This window comes from Schistosoma mansoni, chromosome W (assembly GCF_000237925.1).
Source record: "Schistosoma mansoni strain Puerto Rico chromosome W, complete genome".
Taxonomy (NCBI): Eukaryota; Metazoa; Platyhelminthes; class Trematoda; order Strigeidida; family Schistosomatidae; genus Schistosoma; species Schistosoma mansoni.
In genome coordinates, this window is record NC_031502.1 from 29,487,959 (window position 1) to 29,513,512 (window position 25,554).

A 25,554-nucleotide genomic window follows, 5' to 3' on the forward strand; every position below is an offset into this window, starting at 1 on the left:
AAAAGGACTAAGGGAATCATAATCAGATATACATCGGTTGCAAGTGATGGAAGCAATTATCGGTGTCAACGTAAACCTAACCCGTATCCAATTCGATCTAGCTGACCGCCGGGATGGGAAACAGTCCACTGAATGAGCAATATTATATGTAGTAGCAGACCATATTTGTTTTAAACTACATCTATCAATTATTCAATTATTACGTAACCTACCCTAACTGTTTTCAACTACTTCTATAAATTATTCGATTATTACGTAACCCACCCTAATTGTTTCCAACTACCTCTAAAATAATCACATTTTTGATTTTATCTGTCTCTGAACTCCACTCAACTATCACGCCACCCTTTATTTCAATACCTAATAACCTCTGACCTTTCCTTGCCCATATATATAGTTATCATCGATGACTTTTGTTATTCCAATCCTTTACATTCAATTATGTCAATTGTTCCACATTATTTATTACCCCAATGATAAAACTCTAATGCATATTTGGTTGTAAGCAGCTGATGAGAAACCACGAAATATAATGAATTCATATTATTCTGCATCAATATTTGTTCTGTCTTTATTTAAATTCATAAAGGGAACTAACTGCATGAAGGAAATGTTTTTATAAAAACAGGTCGCGGAAATGCTATGATTATGAGTCATAGTATGGCAGCCGTGTACCAGGTCAACGTCGAAGATTGATAAATTCTGATTGTCTAATTTCAACCTCAACCGATGGTGAAATACAACTTAACATCAAGTGAGCAGTTTTCCGATGTTGTGATCCATTCAACATAACAGGCCGATTTGATTGAGACTCAGTATCTTTCCATTCAACAGAGCTTTCAAATATCAGATTGAACTAGGCATTACCACAAATTACAGAACATCATGATTGAGACAGTCTTGTTGTTTTCTGTCTTGAGTGATTCATTGTTTTAAGTTACTCAGGCTCTTCAAGTGAGACTCTTATATATCCCGTTAATATTTGGTTGGAAGCAGTTGGCTTACTTCCTATGCCAGTTTATAAATGCCAAAACAATTTGTGAAACAAGAATAATTGTAAGTACCACATTAAATTGCTAAGTAGAGAGCTAAGACACAAATACTTCATTCTTCATAGTCTGGTATTACATTTGACTTACTGTTCAAAAGGTACGACTTACTCCATGCTGATAATAAACTCAGTGATACCACAAGAACCAAATTAGTCTTGAGAGAACTTTGTACCGCATAACGTGGGATCTACGGTCAATGATGGATTCCAAGAAATCCAGAGGATATGTCATGAAGATGCATTAGGAACTTGTTCGAAACCCTTGGAGAATAATCATATTTGTCTAACTCCCATCATCAACACATACAGATACCCAAATGGTCAGGGGTCATCTGGACACAATATATAGGAATTGGTCAGTGGACGAGCAATTTATAAGCAAAACAACTTCTGTTTAAAGAAGCCGTAGAGATGGAAAAGGCTTAAGAGGAAAACAAGTATCCTCTGATAACCCAAGGGCCAAGCTCTCTATAATAAATGGAAATCCTGCAGAACTTTCATTGTTGACTATTTTGGTTGTCTGTTCGTGTTTCATGTATAGTGAACAAAATGTTGTTAAATCTCTTCGGAAACACTAAAATGCGGAAGGGACTATAAATTACCAATTATACATCCAAAGTATCCAGGAACCAAGAAAACCGTAGGATTATTCAGTGTTCTTCAGGACACTTCAAAAGATCTGAAATCAACAGAACGAGTATTTTCCAGGAGCTCGTAGTCATATAAATCTATAGATGTATTGATTTTCTTACATGAACGAAACATGAGAGGGAGTAGGGCTTCTTTGTTCGGTGTTCGAAATGAGATTTCTGATTATTACGAAATCAGCGCCTAAACATATCAGTAAAAGGTTACATATTGTCTACAAATGAATCCCCTATACATGTACTAGTAATAATACACTAAGTTACCAGGTCTCCCTAGATCGCAGATTGAAACCTTGGATTTTAGTTTCTCCATAAGCATAGCATTTTGTAAATCGTTTGGTAGCCATGTGTTTCGAACAATCCGTACATTCACAAGTGACAGGTACTCGTCAGAGGGCCAAATGAGGGTTAAATATACTTAGTACAGATGTGCAAGCATACGAAGCCAAGGTGCGGATAAGGAAAAAGCATTTTAGGATAACAGGCCAGATTAATGATGGAACTTCCGTTAGTTAACATTATTGAGGATGATGAGAATACTTTAAAGTGAACACGTAAAACTTTCAACATAATCTTTGTTAAATCAGTATATGACTTTGTACAAATAATAAGGTTGTTTTTTTTACTCTAATTAGTATAGTTCCTCTAGTGTATTGCTACTAAAATCGTCCGTAAAACAGATGTTGAAAAAAATCCTGTCTCCACTGTTTATTCACCATCTAAAATGAAAAATAATAACATAAATATTTGTCACTAAAAGCGGATATCAGTTATAGAACTATGAAAAACGAAAGAACAATCAACAAACGTAACATTTTGTAGAGGTTCTCCGGTAGGGTGCGAACTTATGCAAACCCATTATTTAAATAGTATTCACAGACCAAATCCAATAGTTTTTAACGAGGTATAAATTATTTCGCGAGCAGAACACTTACTAACCGATGAATAACTGTCACACTAAATGACCATTTAACAAAAACCGAAAGTAAGGTACACTAGATTTTTATTTAATAGTTCGAAGGTACTACGCCGGTTACTATGTCCAGAAGTCTTGAGTTCGATCTCATCTCGAGTTGTGGTTGCAAACAAATGAAGAGTTATACAGATAAAACAGCCGTCCAGTGATCTCTAATTTTTAAAGGTTTTTCTTGGGTAATATCAGTTCGTGTCTAAAGCTATCATCAAATTACATAAAGCATTAATTGGAAAGAGAATATGATACTTCAAAGAGCAGAGCATTCATATGCATTCCTTAGCAAAAAAATATCAATAAAAAGGATCCTATTAATTAAATGATCACAGTTAAACAAGATATTGCAGATTTCATTACATTAGAATACACAGAAATCACTGTTCCAATCAATATAAATAAATCTTAGTGTTCTGACAAACAGAATGTGTTTGCCCAAAATGTCTGAAAAAGTCATTAAATAGGAATAATATATTTGTAAAATCTCAGCGAATGAAATTGAAAGTGTTTTTAATAGTTTTAACTTGACAATGATTTACAGTACTTTAAGATTATACATTTGTGAATAATTTTTATAAACCAATGAAAATAAATATTAACAACCTACCAGATTCAAATACTAACTTCTTGGGAAAGGATGAAGATACATTCCCACATTTCCCCATATTCCATTTTATTCCATTTTCATGGAGTTCATCTGTAGTAATATTAAATTCAAAAAATCTTATTACAAATTCGTAGTGTTGTTAAAAATGAGTATTCGCATACACAAAGGGGGTCCACGAAGGACTTATCTACACTCCAAATAAAAGACATGATTAAGTTAACTGCTCTACGAGGTTTTGATTTCGGACCAGGCCGATACATAGTCGAGATAACCTTATTAGACAATTAATATTGTTGCTGAGCTAATGAGCCTGGATTATTTAGCCTGTGTAATTTTAATTTAAAAATTAAAAAAAGTTATGTTTTTGCTTAATTGTTACATACTGTGGGGATGCTAGATCCCCAGAAATTACTTGATGAACTTACTATTTTTGTAATTTAATTATGGGAACTTGGATTTCCCGTTCTCGCGCCAAAAATGTACATTCAGTTTGTGTTTGTCACATGGAAGGACCTTAAAGATCATTAGTCGAGTTCATCGTTCAGTATGCTATTTTTTGACGTTTTCAAGAACATTTTTGTACTGTATATGTACGCGTGAGTTGTGTGCTTGATGTTCGTTCTTCCGGGTTGCTTATTGAGTTACCGATTTCCCCGGCTTAATCTAGTCTTCTAGCTAGCAGGGATAGGTCGCAGTGGAATAGCTTAGCTTGTTTTAAAAGGTTCCACTGAGTTTTGATTGGATTTCTTAGGTACCATTAGAGCCTCTGTAGGCCTTGTCGCGCTTCCTGAGAGCCCCATCAACATAAATGATCATTCATAGTCACAGGTTACATCTTGGCTTAAAATAAGTACAGGATTCACATAAGATGAAATAATTGAATAGGCTTATGAAGAGTACGATCACATCGCTAGCCGGAAGTTCTCAAAAGTGTCCAGTTTTTTATCAGTGCCTATGGGAGGAAATAATGAATCAGCACTATGTTTTGTAGGCGTTTACCTATTAATATCAAGTATTTTGAGAATATTTAATCTTGAGTCAATTATTATTATAAAATGCATTAAACATGCACTACCGATGTATAAACCAATATTATCGACCATTCGCACATATTATTATTTATTTATTATTAATGGCTTTATTCAATATTATATTTTAGCACAATATAGAATTCTCAGCACGAGGTATTTCAACAAGTTTTTTTTTTACCAAAATAAAACAGAAAAGAAATTAAAAAAGTTTAAAAAAATCTGAGTCTGTACGAATCATCAAATTTGAGACATGCTTAAGAATACAGGTTATTTACTAAGTCAACTCTAACAGCCTGTTCGTCACAAAGTATGTTTGCTAGGTAAGGTATTACAGAACTTTTATAGATCTGTTTGCGTGTATGGATTTCAATGTATTTACATCTCGTCTTACATGAAGATATACAAGGAGAAAGATATGAATGAAGTGGATGGTTAGTATCTGATAAGATAACACCTGCCAAGAGTTTGCAAGACTTAAGATTTCTATCCACAACAATATTAATAATGACCTCAAAAGATTCACCACACATCTTGCTAACTGCTTTCAACACTCTCCGCAAAACAGCAAAGTCTTTTCTCAAAAGCCCGGGAAAGAATAATGTAGAACAGTAAAGAATAATAAGTAATATGCAAAAATTTACAAATTGTAAGAGTAAATGGCGAGTAATCCCAAAAGCATGCAGCCTCTTTATGTAGTAAGTCAAACGGTAAGCTTTTTCGATAACAGTAAAACATGAGAAGACCAAGAGAGATCAGAGGAAAAAGTAACACCAAGATATTTGACCTTCGACACTGTGTTCATCAAGGAGTCTCCAATGGCACAAGCATTATGGGATCCCAAAATAGTGTATAGGTTCTGTCCATGTCTCAGGCTAAAGTTAACAGCTTGACATTTAGATGGATTAAGTAAGAGACCATTATCAACAGACCACCATTCAATACGAGATAAAAACTCGTTCATTTCTATGGGATGTAAGGAGGTAGAAATCGGTATACATACAGTGAGGTTGTCCGCATATTTCACAAAAGTGTTTTCTGTAGAAGATGGAAGATCATGCAGAAAAAAAGAAAAAAGGAGAGGTGAAAGAACAGCTCCGTGTGGCACACCTACAGTAGAGTAGTTGAACACTTTCATTCAAACACAGTGTACTGTTCTATTCCAGAAAGGTAGGAACATAGCCGATCGGTTATCCAGCTGTCAGTGTTGACGCTGATCAGCTTGTTAAGTAAAAGGTGTCTTGGAATAGAATCAAAAGCAGAAGTAAAGTCCAGGAAAGCGCATCGAACATACTTCTTACCCTTTTCCAACCCGAACACTACATTGTGATGCAAAATAGCAACGGCATCTAATGTGCTTCTTTTGCATTTGTAAGTAAACTGATACGAATCACTGTGCTCTTTTATTGCAGGTTGAAGTGGGAGTATCAATAATTTTTCCATTATTTCGAGGAAAGGTGAAGTTATTGCTATGGGTCTAAATTTGACATTTTTATAGCGAGACACTTCCTTAGATATAGGGATTATCTTTTTCTTTCACCACATTTATGGTATGAGATTAGTTGAGAAGGATCTGTTAAAGATAGTCTTGAAAGGATAACATAGAACGTCAGCACATTTTTAAAAAAGTAGCTATGGGACACCATCATGTTCTAAACATTAGGATGAATTAAGTGACTGGAGACATTTTCGGACATCATTTTCAGTGAAACTGGGAACACAATTATTCTTCAAACCTGTGGATATAGGGAACATGATGTCAGATGACTGACGTACAAAAGAATTACTTAAGTCACAAACATTCAGCTGGTAATCGCTTCTAGTCTGCCTATCCCCTGTAATTTCTTCAAAGAGTTTCCACATACTTACAAGATAGGAGTTTCTGAGTAAACACAGAGTTGAGACGTCTAATCTCTAGGTTTATTTGACCATTTAAATTACTAACTTCAATAGTGTTTTTCTCCTTGTACATTCTTTCTTTTTCCCTCCGTAGTCGTTTTAGTTGTGGAGATGTAAGTCGATCAGAACTTAAAAAGGTTTCGGTAGGACAGCAAATATCAAAACAGAATTTAAGACAACAGGTGATAACGTCAGTGGTGTTTTCCAGTAAGTCATCTGTAAATAATTCCCAGTTAGTCGTACGAAACATGTTTTTTCAGATTTTGTATATTTTCTTCTGAGTAATTCCTACATATGACTTTTTTGGTCTCGTGTAAGTGTGTACTCTTTCCATGTTTTCCATATACTTTAGGTAGAATGCGAATTATACAGTGATCCGAGCTAGACAATGGAGTACGTTTGCGAGTCACATGTGTACTTACATCATTAATGAAAACTAAGTCTAGATGAGCATTCAAACGAGTAGGAAAATCTACTACATTTAGGTGACCTAGCGATGTAAGGAAACTAGTCACATGAATTGAAATCACCACATACAATTGAAAGTGAACCACTGAAGGCAGTAACGGCGAATTCAGCAAATTTATCAGCAAAGACAGATAGCGCAGATGATGTGCAGTCTGGAGCCATGTAGATGTTAGTAACGTAAACACAGGTGTTTTGAACGGCGTCTTAAAGTCAGACAGCCGATAAAGTCATTTGAAAACTCGAAACAAGCAAAAGTAGATTGACACCGGTTAACGTTTACAAACGTAGCTATACCGCCACCACACCTCTTTTTATTGCTTGGTCGATTTTGACGATAGATATTGAAATCACGTAGTAATACTAAGCAATCGTCCTGCAGATCAGTTAACCAAGATTCATAAGTTGTGATGACGCCTCAATTACGATATATGTTTGACTTAGTATGAATTGGAGATAGTCCACCTCATTAATTAGTGATCGGCAGTTAGAATTTAGCAGCTCGGGAATCGACATTGATTAGTGTTTATTCTATTAAATGCATATTGCCAAGCACCACGATGTTTCTTATTGTAATTTTTGCAGCGAAAGGACGTAAGCTTTTCACAAACGCGTCTGTATAGGTTATGCGATTAATAGACATAATGAGGTGTTAAGATAAAATTAATAAAACAGACAACTTGTTGAAATAGTTAAATGGCAGAAAAAGGTAGCCCAGATATCAAGCGGCCCGCCCCCAACGAAATTAGTTATAAGCCTGTTTGCCATCTGGTTGCCAATTTTCCACCTCGCATTTTTGAGATTTATGATTTGCGTTATAACTGGTAGTTACTACTCCTTGCAGATGGCCTGTGCAGTGACAGAATTCAATCTAATGTGGATTGAGTATGAAGAGCTCTTAATAAGGCTAGTGATTGTTTTTGGTTACATATTGGGCAAATTTTTCTAATAGTAGGCGCCAAAATTGAAAGTTCCAGTGATTTTATTCTAACTACCTTTCTATTTATAGAGCACAACAACAATCACTGGAGGTTAACAAACGTGTTTCGTGGTATCAGGCCCGCTCCAGATTCGGTGGACGTACAAAGCACTCTATAAATAGTGTGTGACTTTCCGCACAACAAATGATTACTAGAGGATTAAAATGAAGGCCACAAATTAATCACTGATCTTCCACTTTTGTACATAAAAAATCAGTGAGTTCGAATAAATCCGAGTGAAATTAATAAGCTTTATTGAAGATGCAGCAAAAAAAATAAAGTTTCTGTAGCTTTTTCTTCTATTCTACATTTAAGAACTTATTCGGAAATGTATTGAACAGGGAACTATCTCATATTCATGTACCCTACAACTATCAAGGAGTGAGTCTACTTACACTGGATCCAAACTATTAGCTTCTGTCATTCATCGCAGACTGTCCAAAACTTGTGAAAAATTGGCACATAAGGAGCATGCAGGCAGACATACTGATCACGTCCACGCCTACTACCAAATATTAAACCACATCCACACCTATAGTAGACCGAAAATCTCTATACTTCTTGATATCGGTTCCGCCCTTAATTCATTGGGATCGACTTTTGAAGAGAGCGCCTGAGAAGTTTCCTGAAGGCTCTGTACACAAACAAGAAGAGTGAGTACATACAAACACCTCTTCCCTTTGTCCTATTCGAGCATCGGAATTAGGCAGGACTGCTCGATCTTACCAATTCCTATCCAGACTTTCCACAGACAGCATTCTGGAAAGTCATGGTGGAGTGGATTTGATGCCTGGAAAAAGACTTTCCGATTGTGAGTATGCGGATGATATTATCTATCTGTGCGATGGTACGCATGAAATACAAATCGTAATTGATCGGTCGGCAATAAGTGTCTGCATTTATGGTGTGTATTTTCCACCTGCTAAATGCAAATTACTTTTACAGAAATAACAAGAACCAGTGCCAACATTCACTCTTTATGGTGAGCTGTTGGAAGTGACGGAAAAGTTCGTTCATTTGGAGAGTTGTGTGAGTGCTGATGGTGACGTGACTGGTGAGATCGATCTACATATGGTGAAAGTCTGGCCGGATGCGATCAAGAATGAGTTTTAGCACAAATTATCTGTCCTTCTACAAAAAGTGGGTTCGACAGATATTGTGGTGCTAGCCGGAGACTTCAATACTCAGGTCGGGCACTAAATAAGTATGCGCCACACAATAACAATGAGGCCAGTAGTAGTTATCAGTGATTTTTGTGAGGGTTGTGATGATATACAATGAAATAGTGTAAAGCTTGCGTAAGGACCAAGAAGCCAGGTGGTTAGAGCGTGCTAATGAGTTGGAAGCAGCAGCCGTGCCCAATAATCACTGGAAGCTCTTTCAACCCATTCGAGTTGCCGGCAGCAAGAAGTTAAGTGTGAGTGAAACAATTTGTAAAAGATGACAGGATGTCAATCAATCAACCTATCGATGTCCTGGATGATGAGCAGTTTTTTGAGGAACATTTCAAATGGTCTGCCGCCGCGGCAACATTGATCAGACTGTGACGACAGATCCACCTAACAAGGCGGGATTCCGAAAGGAACTCGAACACCTGTAGTGCCACAAATCATAAGGCCCAGATAACTTACCTCCGGCCCACTTTAAAGACGGTGGCGACTTCCTGGTTAAAGAACTGACTGAAATGTTCACAAAAGCCAGGCAATAAGAGTGTTACAAATTATGGAATGAGTCGATAGTTGTCCATGTCTTTAAAAAGGGTTCATGTCACCTATGCAACAATTATCGGGGAATAAGTCCACCTCCCATTGCGTCCAAATTATTGGCTTCCGTTATACTTCGTAGATTATTCAAAATCCAGTAAAAATTGAATCGCGAGGAGCAAGCTGGTTTTCTCTGGTCGAAGATGCATTGATAATTTCACCCGAAGCCAAAGGTTAGAACACTGTCATACTTATCGCACGCCAACAATTGTAGTGTTTATTGACATTAGAAACACATTAGATTAGTTAGACAGGACTGTTCTCTGCGATTGTCTATTGAAGAAGAATGTGCTTAAAAAGTGTATTAATATCTTGAAAACCCTATGTACAAACAACCCAGGCAGAGTGAGGGCATACAACCACCTCTCTCCATCGTACCATTCAAGCAGTGGAGTTAGTCAGGGTTGCCCAATCTCACCATTCCTCATCAACTTTGCCATCGACGACGTTCTGGAAACAGCTCTGATGGATGTAAGTAATGACGGTGTGGATCCGTTTCCTGGAGAAAGATTCTTGACCTTGAGTATGCGGATGATATTATCTTACTGTGCGATGATACCCGAGTCATGCAATCCGCATTTAGTTAGTTGGCAATTAGTGTCCGTAAGTACGGTATGTGCTTTGCACCTTCGAAGAACGAAGTACTTTTACAAGACTGACAGGACCCTGATCCTGCACTCACCCTGAATAGTTAGCAGATTGAAGTAGTCAAGAAGTTCCTGTATTTGAGTCGTTGCATAAGTGCTGGTGGTGGTGTGAGTGATGATATCAATTAGCCTATAATGAAAGTCAGAGCGGCTTATGTCAATCCGAGTCATCTTTAGCGCTTTGGTGATGTTAGTCTGGCTGTAAAAGGTCGGATCTACAACGCGTCGGTGAGAGCAGTTTTGTTTTATGTTTGTGAAATCTGGCCTCTCCAAGTTGAGGATGTTAGACGACTCTAAGTCCGATCATTGTTGTCTCCAAAGGATTGCTGACATCCAGTGGCAACACCATGTTAGTAATGAGGAGGGTCAGCACTGTGTGTGTTCGGGCATGGCAACGACAATTCAATTAGTAACACCACCTTGAAACACTGACCTCAGTGGCTTGGACATGTTCTACGAATGTAGTCCCAGAGAACTCCACGTCGTGCATTATTTACCGACGTCGTGACTGGTTGGAAAAGTCAGAGAGGTGGTCAGTGTATGACATGGTGTCGCGGGATAAAATAAAGCTATGCAGGACGGGCTTCTGTTGGTCCTTCACGACTCCCTGGTTGGGGTTTTAGAGATGGTGTAACACAGTGGCTAGAAACGTAATCAGATATTGCTTAGAATAGAAGCCAATGGCGATCCTGCTGTAACTGAAAGAATTCTTTGCGGTTGTATTTTTACTAACTGAACTGTTTCTCCTATTATTATTATTATTATTATTATTATTATTACTAGTAGTATTTCAATCTCAAACACTAATTTCTGTTCGCTGTTGTTCATCTTTTTATACGTACCTTAGATTTTCTATCTCTCCACAACCTCTTTTTTATAGTGTGGCGCATATGTATTTGGTGCCCCCCTTATACCAATATTTATATATCCAAATAAACAAATAAATACATAAATAAAAGTCTGACACACAGCGGCAACATCATGTTGGTGATCCTGAAGTTTGGCAACGAGTCTCTGAGGGCAGTTACGATGATATGATTGATGTCACCGTCTTCAGATTCAGTGGTTCGGAAATGTTTTACGAACGTCATCACAGAGACTTTTACATCGTGCTTTGTTTCCCGACGCTGGGATGGAGGTAGAAAGCGTAGACTTGATCAGTATATGACATGGTGTCGTGGCATGAATAAAGACTGCATAGGCCTAGCCCATTTGTCGACTAATTAAGACTCCCTGGCTGGGGTCTAAATTAGACGCTTGGGATGTTATCAGAAACCGGTCGGCTACAACGTAGGACCAAGCACATATGTGCATCGGTCCAAGTTGCCACACCTCATTAGCACAACAAGAACACAAAATTCATATAAGCAATTACTTCAATTGTAGTAATATATAAAAGATTGTGTACAAAAAGATAGTACAGGAAGAAGGAATTAGTTCGAAGAAAGAAAGGTATAAAGCAATTTTAATCCCACAGTTTAAGGGAAGACAAAGAGTGTATACACCTATGCCATTGTGATCGATTCTGAGCCATGTCACTCAGAGTCTCCAACCATTGGTTACGATAGTCACACGGACCCCAACCAAGTAGTCTGCACCTACCAACATTGCTAAGACCAGAAGTTAGTGACTTCAAGGACTAATGCTACGTTTTGGTTTGGTCGCCCTAACACTCTTCCAGCCATCCCCAACACTAGTTAGCATTGCGCGTCGTGGTAACCGGTGTTCAGACATACGTACCACGTGGCCCAATCATCTCAGTCGATGGAGATTTACAACCTCATCAACTGATTTACCATCATTCCCTAATACCGTGAGTCTAACCGCACCATTACTTACCCAGTAATCTCAGCAGATGTGAGCAATATTTCTAAGACATCTATGGTCAAATACTAGTAACTTACGAGTATCTTCTAATCTTAATGGCCATGTTTAGTTGTCTGGTGTTACCTCCAGCAGCTGCCTTTTCCATCTCTTTTGCCTTCGTTGCCCACTACTGCTCACGGCCGTTCCTTAGATTTTTGGTTATTCTGGATCTGATTTGTTTTCGTTCTTCATCGTGTTCGGAGCCTGATGGGACGAGTTTATGAGAGTCTATCAGTGCAATAGACTTAGTAGAAATCCATTAGTTTTTTCATGACCATTTGGTTTAAATCATCAATAGGTTTCACTGCTGTTTCCACAGCTGTTTGTGTATCTTTCCAAGCAACATCTGGGTCAGCCTCATTTTCAAAACTACCTAAATGTGAATTCAGTTGTTTCTGGAATCTACGTTTGGCTTTCTCGTCACTGAGTTCAATTCTAATGGGTCTTCTTAATGTTGTTTTTCTGCGTCGAGTGAGGCGAAAACAAATACGTGCTCGTATTATGGCATGATCGGAGTCCAAACAGGTATTCCAGAACGATCGAAAGTCTTCTAATGAGCCTCTCCAACGATGACTGATGGCAATATGGTATATTTGCGTCCATCGTTGGTTTGGTGCATGGGGTCTCCATGTTAAACGATGTCTCTCCTTATGCTTATAATTAGTGCTTGTTAATAATAAGCGATTGTCTGAATACAGTTGCTACGAGTACTATGTCTGAGAGTTTAGCTATTTCAAGTCATCCTTCACTTCATCCGGGCTGCAGTCAGTGGGAGCGCAGGCGTAAATGACGAAAAGGAAACGACGTGTGCCCCTATCCTGAATTCTCACGGAGCCGAAATCATGAAAAGCTGTGGAATATTCTGATTTGTTTCGCACATTTCAACTAAAATCGAAATTAATCCATTGTAGTGAAGTTCTGAAATTTTAATGCATTACCATGCTCTTGGTATCATCAGAGTCAAATTTATTTATAAAGGTGGTAAATGGAGAGATTAAAACCCATTACTCACTTGACTTGGGTACTTTATAATTTAAAACTGTATCGTTCACTTTCTCCTCTATTTTCTTTGTCTGTGATTTACGCCTTCGACTAGTAGGAACTAAGGGTAGAAATTTGAAAAATTTAATTAAGCTGTGATAACACGATGTATGCTAAACTAATGAACATTCTAGGCAGTGAAATGTTGCCAAATAAAGTCGAAAGTGAAAATATATAAACTGACTAACTGGTCAGTAAATATTCAATATGTGTAACAATATCCAGCAGCAAAGCGGTTGAATCTCAGAGTCGATGTTCACTCTGAGACTCCAACCCAGTACCGTTTGCTTCAAACACCATCGCGTTATCCTCTTAGCTACTGAGTCCTGATAGCCACTTGCTTGTGCAATGGGGTGAAGTTTAAATTCACTTGGTATCGTTTACCTGAATCTTCCCTTTGATGTTTAGGACTGCAGTTGACCAGTTGTTGGGGATGTCAGATCCCCAGAACTCACTTGAAAAAGGCCCTAATTTTGTAATTTTATTCTGAAAATTTGAATTTTGTGTTTTCGTGCCAAGAAACGCCTAGTTGACATACAGCTTACACTTTCCACTCGGAATCCCTTGACTGTCATTGGCTGACGGATTTCTTAGTACGCCATTTTGTCGCTCTCTCAAGGGCGTTTCTATCATTGTATAAATAAGCCTGATTTGTGTGCTTAGTGACCTCTTATTTTCTGGGTGCTTGTAGAATACATTCTCTACGCCTCATCAAGACTTCTTGATCTAGTTAGCGGGACCGGGGACAACGGATTAGAATAGCCTATCGTGTCACTATGTCGTTGACCTTCGTTCCGTTTACGAGTAAGGTGAACTCAAAATAGCATCTAGCATATCACCAGCCTCTTATTGGCATATGTGCATACTGTGCGTATCGCCTTAATTCACAGTAATTCTAAGCAAAGATGGATAGTGGCTAGCAGTGGAATCCAAGACGCGCGTTTCGTTCCATTTGGGACTCATCAGCTGGATGTACCTACATCTTAGAGTTGATGTCCACTCTGGGACCAAGTGAATTTATATTTGACATTATTATGGTCATATTATTTCTAAATTATATTTTAGATGTGCCAAAAAACACAAATTTGTTTCATTTTGAGCTATTAAACAAAACTCAAGCAGAAAAACAGACAATTGCTGCGTGAACGTGAACAACGGTCATTCGACTTAGTTGACTTGTTAATTTACAGTTTGCCAAAAAGACAAAATCGAGTCAACAAATCGCTTTTTGAGATCATATATGCAATCGGACATAAGATCCAGTACATATACACTTTGCTTCATGTTTTCACATTTTGAGACAACATAAAGACACAAAATAGATAAATGAAAATAACATAGTACTGAAAAAAAATAAAAATAGATAAATTATTTACAAAGAACGAGTAAAAAATCCATCTACGAAGCAAAATTCCAACTATTTTAGTGACGTAAACGTTGGAAAATTAATAGCTCCTTGACACAGATCAGTTACATTTCCTAAAAAACATCCGTTAACCAGCAAGAACAAAATATTTTGATTAAATTTTGCACTCACACGAATGACTTCTTCATTAGACTCTATAAAAAGAGTTGGCTATGGTCACGTGCTTTTTGGACGGTGCCAGAAACGTAATTGCTAGTAATAATTTTCAGCATTAGGGTTTTGCCTGTTGTTGTCAATTCCTCTATCATAAAGGCGTTAATGTGATATAATTTTTTGACACGTTTTCCAAATTGTTGGAAAATTTGTACCTATCGATGTAATTTTCGGAAACTAGTATATCCAACAAGCCATTTGTTTCCTTAAAATCAACGGAGTGTACGCATCCTAAATTAAGAAAAGGCTTTGTAATGTACTTAGGGAAAGCGTAATTATTTCGATCAAAAACGTTTTTGCTGTTTCTCTCTATTCTTTATCGAATTCCTTACATGAATGTAATCGTTCTTCATACGTTAAACATGATTATAAAGCGTATACATGACGAGCGTCATAAGTTCACACTAATTGGCGAAGTAAACGTAAACGGTTTGTCACTAACACGCTTGTGTACTTGCCGTTCTCCTCACCGTTATGGCAATTGGAAGCGAGACCATATGCCGATAGTACGAAAGATGGATACCGATGGCTTGCTTGTGGATTGTGAGGCGAATAGCATCAAACTTTACAAGCCGTCATATCCATATACAAAGACCACACTCACTAGAAGACATTTCGCCAATAACCAACACAGACCAGGAGACTAAACATCACAATACTTCATTACCTGCCTACCACTGGCAGGCCACTAACTCGTAAAAGAACCATTGAGTATAAACATGTGTTTTAGTTATTCCTCATTCCCATGAGTGGAGGGAATTTAATTATATGGGTGTATATGGTGATGTCACGTGATATATTTCCTGGCATTGTGCCAAAGTAATAACCGCTTTCGTGTAGCTGTAAATGTATTTTATTTAGTAGAATTTTGCAATAAAAAGCAAGTTAAATAACATTCGTACCCCATAATCGACAGGAAATTGGATAACCCATGACAACTTCATTCTTGAACATCTTAAAAGCCGCTTTACGCTGAGCACTCTTTTTGAAGAAGATGAACACATTTCTATGTAAAGAAAAACGTATATGTTAAGATAAAACTAGCAGATATGTAGTAAAACCAAGTTTACATTAAAATTTTTTAGTTACTTTTCTCAGATTGTATCTAAACGTAAGTTTACGGAGATTAAAAATAACTATACTAAGTCATTGTAAATTATGGCCAACACTTCAACCTCATATTTACGAATACACATTTATTCAGGCATTAGTGAGGAACCTACATAGCTTAACTACTACTTCAACAACGGAAATAGACAGTTGTATATCATCAAGCGAGCTAAAGTATTTATGTACAGAATGTTCAACATGTTAACTTCTAAAAAGATGTTTTCCATAAGAAACAATCCCGCAGCATAGTTTCGCGTAACCAATCAAAGGCATTACTAATAAAAAGAAACACGACGAGCTTGCAATATGTGTAACGATGTGTCCAAGTACCCGAAAAAAATGAAGACAGTAAAACCATCAATGAACCAGTAACCTGAAAACAAGTTGACTGTTTTCGCCAAACAATTTTTTCGTATTTTTGTGCTTAATATAACAATTACTACCATAGACCCAACTACTGGTAACGAAGTTCTCTAGTGGCCATGAACGGAAAACAACAAACCAATAATACTGTTTATAGTATATACCAACAAAATCTATCGATAAATAACTAATAAATAAATACGTCTGATGATCGTCTTACAAGCAACATCGAAGACATGAGAATTGCAGCTTAAGAGCACATTCTGAATAAATACTGTGAATTTGATACAGTGAAATTCAACGTAAAGTTACTAATACATATGCTTTACTTTTTAGCTTACTCCTGGCAAAAAGCATAGAACTACTAACACATTACACAGACGCATTTATTCCCAAGCTAAAAAAATATTAAAAAAACAACACATAACATATTCGCATACTGATGTCATGGCTCGAAGTATCACATCTGAAAATATCTTTTACTGGGTTACGATCAGTTTAGATCCCTCACTTTTATCTCGGAGGTCCCATGGTATGGTTGCCAGTCAATGTGGATAATGAATTAACCCCATAACCACATGATAGAGATTTATAGACCACAAAAACCTCACCTTTATCTTATTTTACGCTCTGAAATCAACATTAAAATCCCACACACACACAAGCTTAAGTAGAGAACTACACTACTCATAATTAGTATAATTTACAAGTGATAGACACATATGCATGCAGCACGTATTGCAAAACTTACTTATGCCTGTTACCCCTCGTGGAGTGGCATAGGCCACCCACCAGCATTTACCATGCATCCCTGTCCTGGGCAATCCTTTACAGTTGCCATTCATTCTTTTGATGTATGCTTCCAATCCTCGGCACAGTGTGTTCTTTGGCCTTCCTCTTTTTCGTTTCCCTTCGGGATTCCAAGTTAGGGCTTGACTCGTGATGCAGTTTGGTGATTTCCTCAATGTATGTCTTATCCACTTCCAACGTCTTTTCCTAATTCCTTCCTCAGATTGAAGCTGATTTGGCCTCTTCCGCAGAAAGCTGATGATGATGGTATCTGGCCAACGGACATTGAGTATCTTACGCAGACAACTATTTACAAATACGTGTACTTTTTTGATGATGGTTGTGGTAGTTCTCCAAGTTTCAGCTCCTTACAGTAGAACTGTTTTGACGTACGTACTGAAGATTCTGACTTTGATGTTTGTTGAGAGTTGTTTTGAGTTCCAAATGTTCTTTAATTGTAGGAATATGGCCCTTGCTTTGCCAATACTTGCCTTTACGTCTGCATCAAATCCTCTTTGTTCATCGATGATACAGATACGTGGAAGTTTCCAACTCTTCCAGAGTATTTCCATCAAGTGTGCCTGGGATCGTGTTCTCTGTGTTGTATTTCAGGATCTTGCCTTTTCCCTTGTGTATGTTCAGGCCTACTGATACAGAGACTGCTGCTAGACTGGCTGTCTTGATCTGCATCTTTTGGTGTGTATGGAATAGAAGGGCCAGGTCATCTGAAAAGTTCAAATCGTCTAGTGCCATCCAAGCTTTCCATTATATTCCGTGCTTCCCCTAAAATGTGGGGGTTTTCATAACCCAGTCAATCACCAAAAGTGAAAGAGGGAAGGTAAGCAGTCTTTTCTGACTCCGGTCCTCACTTGGAATGCGTCTGTCAGCTGTCCTCCATGCACTACTTTACACTGTAGTGAGTCGTATGAATTCCATATGATATTGAAGATCTTTTCAGGTACACCATAGTGTCGAAGAAGGCCCCATAAGTTCTTCCTATCCACACTATCAAACGCCTTTTTCATAGTTAATGAAGTTGATGTATAGTGATGAGTTCCACTCAACTGATCGTTCCACGAAGATCCGTGGTGTCACAAATTTTAAAAATGTATTTTTTATTTTCAGACGAATTCTCAAGTTATTTAGACAAACGCCACCTACCTAGTATTGGAATCTTTACGTGATGTCGAGCTTAAACCAGTCAAAGATGTTTCGGGAAATAATGCTTTAATTCGATCATCATCAATCACATTGGGTACCTCTTTCAGTTTCAAACCATAACTTGCATAGGGAGGTTTGGACGATTCCGATTTGGATTTACATTGTAGATTTGCTCTAACCAGTCGATTATTAATATATTTATGTTTACATTCATCTATAACAACTTGAAGATCATCCTTATTCTTCATTTCTAATGTACATGAACTAAAAATAAAATTTAATGGAACTATGAATATGATAGATCAAAGTTTGAAGTAGTATAATCAGTTATAATATCTGAACTCAAAATGACTTTTATTATGAGTTAGTACGAAGAACTGGAGAACTATTGAAAACCATAGAGCATTGTAAAACTGGTTCCTTTTAGTTTGAGACTTGAGCAGTATGGAACAAATAACCCATACAGCGAGTGGAACCAATACCATTAGATTAAATTATATGAATTCTCTACAAAAAAGTGTTGATAAATAAGTGATAAGCATATGCTTACACAAGCGATTGGTCCTCACGAGTTTCCTATGGCTCTAGTGAGAAGTCATGATCTCTAATGTCAAATACGTCAGAATTGAGGCAGTTCACAACCGAAGCCCTTGAATGACGATCGTGCTATTTTACGACAAACTACTAAAGCTGGGACTTTAAATAGTTGGACGGCGACCCAATAGTCTAAGGCTATTGTGCTTGCCGTGGCAGCTGGAGGCCTTCGGTTCGATTTGATTGGCTTGTAGATGTTTTAGTATGCTACTTTTTACATTATTATTGAAGGCAAAGTACATATACCCACATCCACTAGAGTTCGCTTCATTCTTCTTCGATGAGTTTAATGAACCATTTAGTTAGTGTTTGATCTATTTCTCTCTACTTAAGATAGAGCTACAAAAGGGATGAGAAAGTTCACAGTAATCGGTTGTAGGAACAATCGCTATTTATTATTACAAGAGCCCATCAAGGAGACAAGTAATATTGAATTATTTTATCTTAATTGCATCTTCTCCTGCAAATACGACGGTCATATTTTATCACTAATAAAACTCAATAACTCAACTCGAACTTGATTCAATAACTATACAGATGTATATGACCACCTGAATCAAATACTAATCGATCATGAGACATCTTGAGATCAATCTAATAATGTTAATAGTTGTAATCCTATGTATGATTCAATAAAGTAATACCTAATAAGTACTACGCTTCATTTAAAGTGGTAAAGAAAAATAGTACCTACCCATTGAATATTCCAAACTTATTTACACCTAAATGAACACGATTGGCCATGGGGAAGTGTTCTTTAATCTCAGTCGCAGTGAGTGAGTATGGCAAGTTTCGTATAATTAAACAATTGGGACTATTAGTTACAAATTGTTTTGATAGATTAGACTGGACTGTATTTTCTGTGTATCCAACAACCGCTTGATAATTTGGCTAGATAACAAATAATTATTTTTTTAAAAAGGCACATGAATAAATTGAAGCGTGTGCACAGAATATTTAGACAGATATGTAATATTTGAAGCAAGATTAAGGCAGTATACGGTTTAATTGTCTGATGTGAATATAATCAGAGTGGCAGTCTAGTGATTAAACCAAACGACGTTAAACCATTAGGTCCCAAACTCAAATTACACTTCATTTACTTTCGTTTGGGCAGTTGGTTAGTATCACTAATTCTCAGACAAGTGTGGATCAAAGCCAAGTAAGTTAATTTGCACTTGGTTGCCAAGTTGCATTACTATTGTCATAACTATTATTATTTGTGATGATAAGCTTTGCTTGAAAGTTAAGTATGATGCAGAAATATTCTTCAAACGTTCTAGTAATTCTTTAAATATTATAGATACACTTTCCTTCCAAAGAATAAAAACAAAACACAAGAGTAAAATAAGATTTATGACCAATTATTTCATTATACATTCGTAGGTATTAAAGTAGGGTAAGAGCACAACATTACCTGATCTAAAAATGAAATTTTTACTCATGTTCAACTGTCTCTCGATTGTTTCACAATTTAAGCTCATGAATTGAAATTCATGAATCCAAACATCACTGACACTTCAGAATCTGTAAAAACGTTACGGGCAGTCAAACCGCGGTATTACTCCATAAAGTTACTAACTGTTAGACAGAGTTAAGGGACGGACATTTACGTCGGTATTCTCATAGTGAGCATCATCAATGGCTGATGAACTTTGGTGAAATGGTTTGAGATCGGTCGGAGCAGTGTAAATGTATTTGTTTTTCGTCTTCCTTTAAATCCAGTAAGCTGGAATATTTCAAACATCATTTCGCTAAAGCTTTGATTTTTTTAAACTATATCTTTCATGCTTACTTTACTATTGTTATGATTTTGATTATCCATTTTGTAAATCAGGAATAATGTTTATCAAGGGAATTAATTATACAGAATCCTTTACTCGCCATTGGTATAATGATTTTTAGCTCCTATTCATTTTGTTTAATAAATTTCATTATGCTTAAGCATGTTGAATCAAACCGTTACATTTTTTACCGATCCTAGGTCGTTGGTGACTAATTGAATGAAAATCCATAGATAGCTTAAATTTTAGTTTTCTAAACTGTGGATTTTGATTTCTTTGATCAATTTGAAGGTGTCCTGAAGATGTTAAGTGCTTAGTGTCTAAGAGGTGCTTTTGATGATAGTGTAGTGACCGGCCAGTCTCGATAAGAACACGATTGGAATAACGGAAACAATTATTATTATTGTAACCAATTGTACCAGAGATTGTTTTACTGTATTTGTTTAACTGTATCAGTTTCACTTCTTGTTCCGCTCTCCGCCTTGTTTGGTTCGAGCTTGCTCACGCACTGCTTATTCGCTTGTACTCTTTGGCACGTCTCGGTATTATTTCGATACCACGAGATCGCCAATAAATATACTTGATCTGGACTAGTAAAGCCTTCTGATTTACGGGCTATCAAGGGAACCAAGTCGTTTTTGGACACGTAATCGAATAGTAGTGGTGATCATAGTCCGTCCACGACTCGACATCCACTACAATAGTAACAAACTTAACGCTAGAAAAAAAACATATCACTTGTGCGACGACTATAGATACTAATAGATGGACAAAACTAAAAAGGATGAAGAGTGAAACTTAGACACGCGACCCAACTGTTAAAATTCATGTTCAAAAATTTTATTCTGGACATCATATCTCATTCGACAACAAAGAGTGCGAGACTTGGAAAATAAGCGACATGACAAGTGACAAAAAATTATTTGTAAGTACACCTCACAAAACAAATTGTGACAAATAAACAGAAAAAATAAACGATGAAACCGAGGTTACTTAAAGTATGCTAAATGTACAACATATACTTACTTTAGTACCGTCAAACTCGATTGACTTTAAACGATTCACAGCATCTAAGTAATCGTCATTACTTGAAAAGTCTAAAAGCGCGTGCTTCGAACCAGCTGTATTACGCAAATTCAAATGAATAACTGATGGAAAAATATCCCTCAAAATGGTTTGGTTGACACTGCATGGTAGACTAGTAAGCAACAATTTTCGTGTTCCATGCGTTAGCCCTTAATAACGAAAAATCGTATACGTTTATAAAGTTTTATTTAAAAGGAAGAAAACAAAATATAGTGTTAAGATTATCTTTATTTGTTGATCAACTAGAATAAGCTCAAGGACTAGGGATTATTTCTATTGAGACGCTTTTCTGTGTAGCTTATAAATAACTGTAAATATCCATGTGAATTATAAGTGGGCGACCTTTTGTTATAAGGAACAGATACTACAGAGTATTTCGGGAAAAAAAATTTTTAGTCAATAGAAACATCAATGTTAAAATATAGAGACGAAATGAGATTGTTACTTAGATTACAGGGGCGAGATATAGCAAGGTAGCGAATTGTGATGAATTATAACAAGAACTTTCTACATCCTACAGGTACGAATTTTGACTGTTATCAGATTGAGTCGCTTGATAATCATATCAGTATTTAGGAAAGGAAGGAGACGTCTGGTAAGAAATCTTGGGGAATTTCAAGTCCTATGCGGTAGCATCCACAGAAAGAAGGAAAATTTACAATTCAGTAAGCTTTGTGGAGGCTCACGTAAGAGACTTGACTTATTACAAACTTATGCAGCTTTAAAACTAATCAGTACTCTCGCTTACAGTCAACGTTTCTTCCTTTAATAACTTTCAGTAAGTTTTTTTCAAAACTCCTTCCCCCTTTGATGTCTTAAAGAAGGTTATACGGCACACTGTTTTTACGTTTGTTTGTTGATACATATAAAAACATCCAGATTTGTCACTTGTTAAGCCTAGAATGCTATATTGGCTGTATTTTTATGAAAGTAATAGGGTATTCTTATCAAGTCTCAGGTTCAGAATATAATTTTGAGTTTATTTCACTGCATACATAAAAATAGTTGATATCAAATATAATATTCACTGGCAAAGCATTTGTCGAATACACCTATAGGGTAACTCTGAAGTGAAAATGTCACTCAATCTACAACAAAAATATATCACGTCAAAGTTTAATTATAAGCATTACTTTAAACAATGAGATTTGATTGTTACCTTTGGTCTCAGAAATAGATTTTTGTAAGATCTGAATAAATAAATACATTAGCAATACCAAAAATACTTGCTCTCTTTTTTGACTTACGGCCAAGCTTTTTATTCTTGGGATATTCCTTGTTAACGCTACAAGTTTGATTTAATTTGTCTAAATCGATATTAATTCCTGACAACTTTGCGGAAGGACAACCAGTCGACTTTGGTTTCTTTGAATGTTTGCGAGTCCTAGCTTTACAGTCTAGCTCACCGCGTGCCGTCCTTTTCACAGATATCTGAAGTGTTAAGAATAGGGGGATTCACTTTAAAACACAGAATTCTTGTGCAGTGGGAGTATAAAATTTGTTAGATTAGTAAAACAAGGTTTTTAGTTGATTGTACGACGTAAATATTATGAGAAAATAATGCAGAACAAAAATGATGTACTTCTAGACCTTTGCAAACAAGTAGTAAACCAAATGAACTTACAAAACTTGATTTTTAAAAAAATACTTTGTTTCTTTTGTGTATTTCAGTTGTAGACAGATAGGAAAAGAATAATGAGAACTTTGTTTCTTTACAGCCGTACACTCCCCACAGAACAGAGCCGTCTTACTGCTAAAGCTCATGACAGACAAGACTTTACTATCACAATGTAAGGCCTGGAGTGTGTATCATTCTAAGTTCATACGTCCTAAGAGAATATTGGTTATTGGTAATGTCCAATCACCTAGAATTAATTCAGATCGAAATTATGCATTTGTGATTAGATCTTTTGGTAACAAAGCCAAGGAGTAAGTACGGACAATATAGACAAAAAAACGTGGAATCTAGTACGGATGTGTATTGGTCCAAGTTGTCAAACGTCATTCAAGCTTACGATTAAAGATATGGGATATAAACAGAAACCAAAAGTTACAAGGAACCACATGAGAGTTGAGAGAAAAATAAATGAATGACTTCCAGGAATAACAATCTAGAAAGGACTCGCGTTCTCAATTTCGAGTAAAACGTTTTGTGCGAGGGATATACTTAATCCTAAAACGTACCAAAAGTTGATCCTGCAACCTAGTGATCTTAAAATCAAACTCCGTTATCAATGAGCGGATACTCTACATAAGATAATGGTATTCTCAGAACTATGGCAAAGAATGGATTTATCCCCGCTACTGCAATTGTTGAAACCAACGTCATTTAATACCATTGACAACACTTTAAGGTTGTTACATGAAACGTATTTAAGAATCCCACGCCTTTCTACACAATTTAATGATAAAAAGACTCATAGACTCCGGTTCCCTTTATTTATTAATCCTTATCACAATGAATATGATCCCTACAGATATGTAGTTGCGTATGTTCAAAACACCAGATTTGACGAGCCTCCTTAAACGTATAAACCTGGAAGTACACCCGAAGCAACCCATAAAGGTGAAAATGAGTTGGGAAATAATAGGGAAACGCACCAGAATGTCTGCTTTTTCGACTGTCAGGAAGAAATAATGCGGATTTGTGATTGAGATGAAAAAACTAATTAATATATGGGTGGAACTTTCTCACAAAAGACTAAGAAACATGAACAAGTATGTAATTAGGGATATAAAATATAAGTTAATATCAAGTTGCGTATCAAGTACGCCTTCCGACTTTCAACGTAAATGTCGCACATTAAACTTCGTCTTAGTATGGAAAAAGATAGAGTGCCTACTGTTTCTTCTTTAATTAGGCCCCATAATTCTTCAACAAAGTTTACCACAACCCTTGTACCTTAATTTCAAACGTTTAGCATTAGCGACTTATTTGTTAGCACATCCAAGATTACATAACAGTGTTATGGATTCGGTTTACAATCGATTGGTTTACAGCAATTTCTTGAGGAATATGAACGGTGTTATGGGCCTGAAAACGTAATTTATAATGTGTATTTGTTGAAGTACCTTCCTGATGATTTTCGTTCGCATAGGCCTTTAGATCCTTTTTCCACTTTCCCATTCGAGCTTTATATGAAGCACATTAAGAAATCAGTGCATAGTGGGTATGCTGTAGCCAAACAAGCAGCTCAGTGTTATGCGGAGATATCTTTCTATGATAGGCTTCAAGCTAGCATATCGACTGATGCTATAAAACAATCGTTAAGGCACACTCAGGGAAACAGGTGATTATGCTTAGGAATGTAAAAAATAACATTTACGCCGGATGATGTTATTCTGGCACACGGAAAGCCTGGTCTTGTAACTGATGTAGGGAAAAATGGACTTACGACATTTGGATCATTTTACAGACCCAAGGAATTAATTCTAAGAATTCTTCTATTTTAGTGACATAGGAATATTTATGTGCTCGGCAGTTAGTCATGAGCACACATATGTTTCCATTGAGGATGTTAATTATAAATATATTGCCCTTAAATATGTTATTAATTCAGTGATTGTTCCATTGCTACATACGTCTATGTGAATATATTGTTTTTAACTTTTGCTGATGGTATTACTTTAAACCATTCCCTACTTAGCCGACCAACAAGCAGTACGTAATTATAGACGCACCGAGCATAAGGCAGGTTCTGATTGCAGCAAAACAGTGGATTGTGGGAAAAGGACTTTGTCTCTATCTTACGGACCTTGCTGATATGCACCTACAAAACAGTGCCCAATCAGATGACAACTGGCCAGTCATGAAGTGTAAGGTCATCCACGAATGCGGTGAGTTACAAACATAAAAACGATCGTTTCCAGACTGTAAAGGAGTTGTTGGCTTCATTCAACAAATTGAATGTTTACGATGTCAACAGTTCTACGGATGTAAACACTCTGCCAATAAACAAACAGAAGCGGAAGAGGTCAGTATGGTAATGTAACATTTTGTAGAGGTGCATTGAAACGAAAATAAGGGTTTCTGTACAATCCCGTTGACATGGATGTGGCCGAGATGCATACTGGAAACATCCACGTCCAATATCCTAAATTTCGGTTGCTGGACACTTGTCTCA

The 25,554-nt window shown here is 36.8% G+C and overlaps 2 protein-coding genes across 2 annotated transcripts; one reads left to right on the plus strand and one right to left on the minus strand.

Moving 5' to 3' along the window:
• Nucleotides 1-14,905: 14,905 nt before the first annotated feature.
• On the plus strand, nucleotides 14,906-15,190 carry Smp_147530 (hypothetical protein; the record flags this gene model as incomplete). Its single annotated transcript, XM_018789285.1, has 1 exon — nucleotides 14,906-15,190. The coding sequence occupies one exon, from the start codon at nucleotides 14,906-14,908 to the stop codon at nucleotides 15,188-15,190; it is 285 nt and encodes a 94-aa protein (XP_018654744.1).
• A 238-nt stretch (nucleotides 15,191-15,428) lies between these two features.
• Smp_047330 (hypothetical protein) lies at nucleotides 15,429-24,557 on the minus strand (the record flags this gene model as incomplete). Its single annotated transcript, XM_018789287.1, has 6 exons — nucleotides 15,429-15,549; nucleotides 17,967-18,230; nucleotides 19,255-19,451; nucleotides 21,371-21,579; nucleotides 22,678-22,861; nucleotides 24,429-24,557. 6 exons carry the CDS (start codon nucleotides 24,555-24,557, stop codon nucleotides 15,429-15,431), a joined length of 1,104 nt encoding a protein of 367 aa, XP_018654745.1.
• Between the last annotated feature and the right edge of the window lie 997 nt (nucleotides 24,558-25,554).